Below are 9246 nucleotides of genomic sequence, written 5' to 3'. Positions count from 1 at the left end.
AGTGCCCAAGATCTCTTGGCTTTCACAGAAAGACATTGAGCTGCTTGGATGGGTTTTGTGACAGATCTATAATGACTGTTCTTCATCTTCCAGGCGTTCAGAAAGTAACTAGTTCATTGTTCATTGTATTTCCAGCAATTAAGTTAGGACTGGGGATTCAGAATTCAGAACCAGATTTTCCTTTCTTTGTAGATGTGGGCTTCAAATAAAGAACCACCTCTTTGCTAGCCTAGCCCACCTGTGATCTTCCTCAAGACAGACATTTTTGGTCATGTCTACCTGGAAAGCTCTCACAGAGTGCTGGGAAAGACAGAAGGGGATTTTGACCTCTGTTACAACACACATTCTTTAGCAGAATTACTTTCAACTGGCTTAAAACCACCTCATTCATAAGAAGTGACTAGAGGCTGCAGCACGATCCATAACCAAGATTTCTCCCCTATACCTAAACTCTTACCTCACCTTCAACCCCTCCAGCAATGTCTTTTGAAAAGCAAACATCACAACATTGGGTGTTATGCCAAATTCTGGGGGAGACTGTGAGATATGACATCTCTCATATGAGAAACAAACAACAATATGAAGTGAATTTAGTAATTTCTTGTCCAGATGTGGAAACAGCTGACTACATCACCAGTACTGCGAGAGCTGCTGCACCAGAGCAGGAAGAAGGCCAGTTTTTAGTGGAACTATCTGTCAAAAAAATAAGCCTTCCTTTTCTTTCGTTTTGGTTGTCTTCCAACAGAAACACAATTCCTACAACTAGCAGGAAACACTAGAATGATAGCCAAGCTTCTAGCTGAGGCATCTAGCTAAAGCCCTGTTATCCAAGGAGCCCATAAGATCTAGCCAGAGATTTAACAGCAGCTTCTAGAGATTTGGCAAAGCCTCACACACTGTAGAGGCATTCGGATTCTTTCTAGAAAGGTTTGTTGCTTTCTCATCATCTTTTCCACCACTCAGCCATTTTTTAGAAAGGAAGGCACACGGTGGAGAACAATGACAAGAAGTTTGTAAGTATGTTTAGTAGCAGGCTCTCTTGTATTGGTCAGCATGGAGCTGAAGGCAAATAAATTTGTGCTAAAAAGAGCCCGGCATAAAATCATAGAATCATTTTGGCTGGAGGAGACCTTTAAGATCATCGAGTCCAACTAGCACTGCCAGGGCATCACAAAACCATGTCCCTCAGCACTACATCTCCATGGCTTGGAAACCCCTCCAGGGACGGGGACTCCACCAACTGCCCTGGACAGACTGAGACAGGCCTTGGCAACCCTTTTGGGGAAGACATTTTTCCTCGTGTCCAACCTAAACCTCTGCTGGCACAACTTGAGGCCATTTTCTCTTGTCCTATTCACTTTGTTCCTTGGGAAAACAGATCAACCCCCATCTGGCTCCAATCTCCTTTCAGGGAGTTTTGGAGAGCCAGAAGGTCTCACCTGAGCCTCCTTTTCACCAGTCTCAACACCCCCAGGTCTGTCCTTAGCTGCTCCTCACAAGAGTTGTGCTCTAGACCCTTCTAAACTGCATATACTAAGCAGTCAAACCAGGAGATTTTTTCCAATATTCATGGCATCATCTTCCTCCATGAATCTGTTTCTCACCCTTATTGGTGCTTTCTGCTGGTTAGGTAGAACATACTTACTCATTTTCTCCCCCCTTCCTCAATTCCAGTATAGTCACTGACATCCCAGTTGCATTAAAACATTGTTTGTAAATTGTCTATGCTTGGACTTGTGCTGTCTAGTCACCTGCTGTCAAGTGCTGATGGAGTTGGGCAGATTCAATCAGGCCATAGCAGAGCAGTTTGTTAAGAAGCACTTACTGTCTCTGGGAACAAGTGCAACAGGAACACTTCTTGAGAGAGAACCACAGCAGAACTATGTTTCCCAGACTTTCTTTAGGATTTGCAGAGCCCTATGTTTTTTCTAGCAGAAACACTGACTCCTTTGTAGCAAACACAGCCTAACAACATGCTTCCTTTCCCCAGCAAACCTGTAGCAGCATTCCAGAGGCCCTAAGCTGAAGGATGCTAAAAGGAATGTCCACGTAAACCAAGAACCAAGCACAACAGGCCTCCTAAGAACACAATTACAGTGGCTGACACCAAAGCTCCATTTAGCCCATGCTGCCTAGAGCAGTTCCTCTACACCTGGGCAAGTGTTAGGAGCACTGAAAGTAATTAGCAGGATCAAATTAGATGATTTCCATCTTTCAAGGTCCCCACCCCAAGTATGAGAAGCTGTAGGAGTCCCTCAAATGCATAATATACACTTAAAGTCTAACTTTAGAGAAAAGCCACATTTGGTTAGTTTGCATCCCAAATTTAATGATAGAGGGAAAGACTGCTCATTAACTTTCTCTTTAAAGAAGTGGTTTGTCTTTCCTTGGGCTCTCCCTAAAAGAAATACATTTTTACAAAGATGTTTCTTGTGGCTTGACCATAAGTTTTCAATGTGAGTTTGCTAGTTTTATGTACTTAAAGTGATTAGCAGTCATTTTGCAAGGGCCAGCTGTTAACAATTCTAATGCTTGTTTCTGCTTATTGCAGGCAGCTGGAAAGACAAACAGAACAGCAAGAAAAAGTAAGATTACTCAGATAATTATTATTAGTCTAGAATTACATTTTCCAACCACTTCTTTGGCTTGAAAAATCTTTTTTCAGCTTCAAATACCAATATGAGTATTTTATATACCCAGATTTAAAAAAAAAAAAAAAGTCTTACCAACACAGGATGAAAGATTTGCCTATTTTGCAATCTTGTCCACATGAGAGATCCTGAGGGTTTGTTCCTAATGCTTGTGTCCCACTCGCCTGCTCTTCTTGCATCAGGAGAATCTCAGGGATTCACCTCCTCTGCTGGCCTACCAAACCTCAACTCAGTAAAGACAGGAAGCTGTCAGAGGTACATTTGTATGGCCAGGCCTCCACTTTGCTCACAGGATTGTCTCTTGCATGGAGTACAGTATCTGCAAGGGACAAAGAATATACACAGTTTATAGGTGCAATTCACACAACTCAGAGCCTGACTCAAAAACAAAAAAACAACTTAGGAAGAAGCAACTTGGTGCTGAAGTGACAGCTGATATTTGTGCTCCTTAAATTTAAATAATTACGTGAATAAATAAGGAGAAAGCTCCTGTTACTTTCAAAATCATCTCACCTGCTTATGTGCTGCAGAAATATTTAATTGGGCAATGTGCAATCACACACAGGTGTACAGACCCTTGGAGAAGCAGTGAGGGTCAATAAATCTGTTAGTTTGTCTTAACAGCAGGGTGGATACTTCCCTTAAAGATTATATTTCAGTCCTTTATCTTATTAAGGGAAGATGTGTTTTGTCCATTAATCCAATTAGCCTAGAGGATTAGTAAGATCAAGCTTGATCTGTTTCAGGAAGCACACAAATAGCAGTCAACCATCATTAAACCTGAACTGGGAAGTAACGTTGGTAACAAGTTGCTATTTCCCTGAATAGTCTGTTTATTATTTTTACAAGCTATGCTCTCAAGTGACGTGAGTTCTCAATTAGAACATCACAATTCGTGACCAAAAAGCAAAAGGCTGCCCTGAAAACACTGACTTTCATATGTTTACAAAATTCTCTGAGTGCTAAATATAGGCAGGTAGGTCCCAGCCCAGAATGTTTTCAGTACTTGATAGGAATCTGTTTGTTCAACTCATAAAGTTATGAAAGTAATTTGTAATTATTCTGACATCTGTCTTGGCAAACTGCACTTTCTAATCAGAGCTTTTCACTTATAAATTGAAACATGGGTTTGGGTGCTTGAACACTGAATAGCTCTGTCCTTTAGATATATGGAGTTCTTGGCATATTTTCCTGTTTGAGGACATATGGTCCTTAACTTTAAACAATGCTTTTATATTACTGATACAGAAAACAGAAGCCTGGAAGACAAAAGCAAAAAGAAAAAAAGAAAAAGGAAAAAAAAAAAAGAAAGAAACTAAGAGGAACAAACTCCTCTGCTAAGAACAGCTCAAATTACTGCAATAGCATTGTTCTCATAAAAACTTCTGCTTGGCAAAATACAGCCATTTCTGTTAAAGTAGGTGCAGAAGAAAAACAAAACGAGTTTACTCTTGAGCAGCTTCACTAACTCCAGAAGCTAATGACAATCAGAGGCAGACGGTCAGGCACTGAGCTTTGCCAAGGGCTTGCGAGCAGCCTGCGCAGAACTACATTTCCCAGTGCTCCCGGTGGGGGAAGAGCAACTCGGTCGCAGTAAGACAGCTGCTCCTTTGTTTGCTGTAGGAGCTGTGCTCCTAACCGAGGTCAGCGTGGGACTTTGCAGCTGATCCTTGCTGCTGGAGACAGCACTGCTTTGGCACAGAGCGCAGTAAGTGCGGAAAACGTGTGGGGAACGACCCGCCTAGACCCGCCTCCAGCCAGCTGCACGGCGTAGGGGAGGTTTTGGGGCAAGGCAGGGGAGTGTGGGCTGGCCTCCCCACATCCAGTTCTCACCGTCTGAGAGTTTTCAGGGATCCTAACCAAAACCTGGCATTATGGTTCCGAGGAAGGAAGGGGTTAAATGCCTGCACACATGGCATTTCACCCTGCCAGGTACTATTCCTGTTGTCCCCAGCCGATCACATCTCGCTGCTCATTCCAGAGCAAAGTGCAGAGCTGTTCGTACACGCCTCAGTTCGGCGCTAGCTGCTGCGCCGGAGATCCTCCTGCGCCGGGCCACATGAGACGTGGGGGTGGAGAATTGACAGGCACGTAGTCGTTACGCCACCAAATCGTTTGGGACACGGTCACCGTCCTCCCATGGGTCTGTCCCAGCCTGTGGGCAGCGTGCCCAGTCCCCAGCAGCACGGCTGAAGCACTGAGCGGTGGCGCTGCTGCCCTCCCCAGTGGCTTCCACAGCAGGCTTGGCTTCCCCGTCTCCCTAGGGACCATCCCCGTGAAGAGACCACCCTCAGCTGAGACAGTGGGAAAGAGGGATCTGAGACAGGAGCCTCTGCTCAGGCACCACCCAGACTCGGGAGCCATCGCTGACCTTTAATGAAAGGGAGGACTCAGACTTCTTTGGCACTGCTTACACGTCTGTGAATTGAAGCAAACGTAACTTCCTCCTTAAAGGGCTTCAGGTTCTATGGTTGCAGAATGAAATATTCAAAATAACCATTAAGGGTTGTGAGTCATAGCTCAGTTTTGTTTCAGATGGATGCTAGTGCTGGTGGTGTTTCTGGCAATCTTCTGACATCCTGAAGGTCAGCTCAAACTGCAGTCTGTGACTGCCTGAGCTGAAAGCATGTGGTAGGATCCTTTGGCACAAAACGCATTCGTAGCTGGAGAAGATCCAATTCATCTGCAACTGCTGCATCTCATCTGACACAAGGAATTCTCTTCCGCAGCTGATATTTTGTCTTTCATTCTCTTCTGGCATCCATGCCTTTCCCACTGTGTGCTGCAATGTAACTTTCAGTTGGATTGAGGCCATTACAACTGTGCAGGACACAAACGAGAGCAGCCACCTTCACTGCTCTTTCCCCTAGGGATACAGGGGTTTAGGACAGGAACACTTAATCCAGTTTTACAGCAACTTCTTTAAGAGCTGTGCACACTTACTTTGGTTTGTTTCCATCTGCATCTTTAAATAGTCTTAAAAATTGTGTGAAACTGGCTTGGATGTGCTACTAGAGACTGAAGTGATAATTTTAGAAAGCAGATGCCAGCATTTTGCAGACTGCAAGATTTCTGGTAGCAGTGGGTTATTGCACCTTTTAAATAAAACTTAAATTTGTAGGGCTGCTGTATTATGTTTTATGCCTCTCTTTTTAGGCAGGGACAGCTACCTGTAGGTGTTGGTTATGGCTGCAGTTTGTCAAGCAGTGTATAGAAGAGCTTCCTCTCTCGTCTGCAGGTTTCACTCCACCTATGTCAGGAAAATGAGGTAAGTTCTCATCCGATTCTTGTGTACAGCATGAAGAGCAGAGTTTGGCACTCTTGTGTCCCCTGTCACAAGCAGCCCTACCTACATCTAACTTGGGTGCTAATTCTATGTGGTCTAAGTGATAGCAGTCAAAAATCTCTGCACTCCCTTCACCGCTGGTAAGAACTGTTTCTCTCAAGCTGAAGCTCTGTCAATAAGTGCCTACACTTGCTGTCCTAGCTAAAGACCTCTTAAAGTACAAGGCATACTTGCCATGATGCTGCTCAACTCATTTTATGTACTACTTCACACAGTTTGAAAGAAGCACATCCTGACACCCCTTTTTCCAGATTGTTTTTCCTAAGGCCCCAGCCAGCTAGGCCCTGAGAGTTCAGCTTGGTCTTTGACCTTCAGCTGAGCATGACAGGTAGAACACAGCATGCAGTAATGCACTTAGGCTGATGGGAAGCATATTCAACATCTGAAGTGCTCAGCAGCCTTCCCGAAGTGGACTTGGAGCCATCCAGACTGGGAGGGATGAAAGGGAAGATCAAGACTTCCTGCACACAGATGATCATGTCTATAAAGCAGATCTCTTGGATTAAGAGACTGGTTAATGATCTTCTCAGATGTCCAAGACTTGAGGCTACATGGGTGGCAGTAAAAATTGCAGTATTTTCTGCCACTCAGGACCATCACTAGAAGCTACAGCCCACCAAAGTAAAATCAGCTGTTGGAAGTTCTACAAGCACATGAATACATAAAATCGATGTTGTCTGTTCAGCCTCCCTGCTCTGTGACAAATAAATGTGTCCAAATAACCATAACACAGGTAATCTCAACAAGATCTTGAATTCATCCTCTCATTCTTTTCTCACTGCAGATACTTAAATGAGTTAAAGGAAGATGACAACCTTTGTAGACATGCCCAAACCTCGGGAACCTTCTACCTCTTTCACAATCTCTCCCCCTTCCTGCAGAAAGTTGGAAAGAAATACTTGGTACCACAGCTCAGTGCAGCAGGTAAGCAGGTGTCTGGAAAGAAGTACCTCCTGGATCACACAGCTGGAATAATCTGGAGTCATTTGGAATAAGCAGCTCTTCTCATGGGACTTGAAAATCTAGCAAGCTGTGCAGGAAGATCCTGCTACACATGCTATTTGTTAGCAAGCAAAGACTATTTATAGAGTTAAAAGCCTCAGCATACAGACACAGAGTTGCAGAATGGTGGGGATTGGAAGGGACCTCTGGAGATCACCTAGTCCCACCTCCCTGCTCCAGCAGTCACCCAGAGCAGTTTGCGCAGGGATCACATCCAGGTGGGTTTGGAATCTCTCCAGAGAGGGAGGCTCCACAACCTCTCTGGGCAGCCTGTCTCAGGGCTCCATCACCCTCACAGGAAATACACTTCTCCTCCTGTTCAGATGGAGCCTCTTGGCTTCCAGTTTGTGCCCGCTGCCCCTTGTCCCATTGCTGGGCACCACTGAAAAGAGCCTGGCCCCATCCCCTTGACTCCTGCCTTTAGATATTGATAAGCAAGCTCATGGTCATTCTCTTTGCACACGTACAGTAACAACACCTACCTGACCCCTTTTGAGATGGTTGGTTTTAAACCTGTGTGACCATGCCTTTTGAAGAGAAAGGGACAGCAGGAAAACAAGCAAACTCTAACCGACAAAGGTTGTTTGGCATAATACAGGGGAAGCTTTCTCTGAGAGAAAGGTATTGACTGGTGTAGGACAGACACAGAATGGACAGCTGCTCCCCAAGCATGAAAACATCTGCATCTCTAGCCTGACGTGAGCAAAACTTCCAAGAGCTAGGAGGAAAGCCAGGCATTTGGTCTCCATCCATTGGGACCACTTGTCTGGTCGCCCCTCTCACATGAGCACCTTGAGCCAAGACCCAGAGACAGCATCATAGTTGCATGAATTTGCTTTCACCATTGCTTCTTCTTTCCTTTTCCCCTGCTTAGAGATGACAAGGATCCTGGAGAAATTCAGAGAGACTGAACAGTGGATAGAGAAGTCAGTGCTGATCGGTTGTTCAGATGAGCACGTCCCACACTTTGCCCTGGATTTAGGTTGGGATGACTCCTCTTGCATCTGTGTCAGCATCACGTTTGGTGCGCCGAGATGAAGATGCTGCCTAGGTGGCATCCCTGGTCCTTGCTGGGGGAATGTTTAGTGCCAGAGAGGACTCGGATGAGTCTCTGCAGGGGCTGCTGTGAGCGTGGCGGGTCAGAGCCACAGAACTGCACAGCTGTGCCTGTGGCAGTAAAGGTGGGCTGTGGGCAGGGCACTTCACATTTGGGAACATTACCACCAAAGTGATGTCACTTCCACGGGAACTTCCAGAAATTGTATACCGGAACAATGAAGGGCATAAAGTTAAGATGATAACTGCAATTTATGAGATCAAAGATTTTTGTTGTTCTTTTAAACAGGAGCCTTGGAGAAATCAGACCTTGAGTCTGAACTCAAGGGATCATTTACTGACTTACGAAAGGCTTTCTTCGTAGTGGATGGGAAGGACTCTTCTTTGCTGGCTTCGGTATTCTACAGGATTTTTTACTTTAAGAAGTTGCAATTTCTAGCATCAACCTTTCTCCTTGTCTCTGATATCAGTTTATGATTTAATAATGTTGTGGAAGTGCCTACCTAGGCACCAACACACTGTAAATTACAGCAGTTTTCCCAAATTTGCAATCCCAAAAGGAAGCTGCAACAGAGGCGGCCAAGTGGCTTAAAAAATGACTGCAGTAATTAGCCATTTAGCATCAACCTGCTGTATGGCCAGTGTGAAACATCTTACCAGTAGTCACAGCAATCCCAGTTTGTCCACAGTTTAACAACTATCAGGCACTAGTTCTCTGGAATCTTCTAGGCAAACTGAATTTAACAGACAAACTTAGAGAGCTTCTCTCAGAGCTGCTCTTTTAAAACTACTCACTTATAAGTTGGCACTCTGCAGATACCATATGTTTGGAAGCCCTAAGAAAAGACCCATGTGTGAAAGTCAGCTGTCCTGACCCCTAAGAAGAAAGAGCTCATGCTTATTTTCCTGCTCTGTAATGTTTGTGGTGGTTGGGCTATTTTCCAGGAAGGTATTCAGGGTTGGAGACTCCACAGAATAGTTAAGTTCCTATTATTACTTCTATTATATCCTAATAAGGAACAACTCTTCTCCATGTCCTCAGAACATGCTCACATTTGGAAGCTAAAGGAAGAAGCATGAAACACAGATTGCAAAATCTGCCATTTTTCAAAGCAGTGCTTGTATTTCCTTTACCTTTCTAAGGTTTCAAAATAATCAGAGTATATCCACATGACTGCATGCTGAGAAGAC

The 9246-nt window shown here is 44.5% G+C and overlaps 1 protein-coding gene across 1 annotated transcript in view; it reads left to right on the top strand.

The window, feature by feature from the left end:
* The first annotated feature begins 4307 nt into the window (after positions 1-4307).
* Positions 4308-9246, top strand: part of NUDT13 (nudix (nucleoside diphosphate linked moiety X)-type motif 13) — a 7731-nt gene continuing 2792 nt past the window's right edge. The window contains exons 1-5 of the mRNA XM_008944924.1: positions 4308-4359; positions 5808-5919; positions 6782-6921; positions 7874-7981; positions 8345-8451. Coding sequence (XP_008943172.1) covers positions 5837-5919; positions 6782-6921; positions 7874-7981; positions 8345-8451 — 438 coding nt within the window. The 5' untranslated portion in view covers positions 4308-4359; positions 5808-5836. The remainder of the gene's footprint in view (positions 4360-5807; positions 5920-6781; positions 6922-7873; positions 7982-8344; positions 8452-9246) is intronic.

The sequence above is a fragment of the Merops nubicus genome, unplaced genomic scaffold (genome assembly GCF_000691845.1).
Source record: "Merops nubicus isolate BGI_N331 unplaced genomic scaffold, ASM69184v1 scaffold4830, whole genome shotgun sequence".
Classification (NCBI taxonomy): domain Eukaryota; kingdom Metazoa; phylum Chordata; class Aves; order Coraciiformes; family Meropidae; genus Merops; species Merops nubicus.
This window is presented reverse-complemented; position numbering and strand designations above follow the sequence as displayed.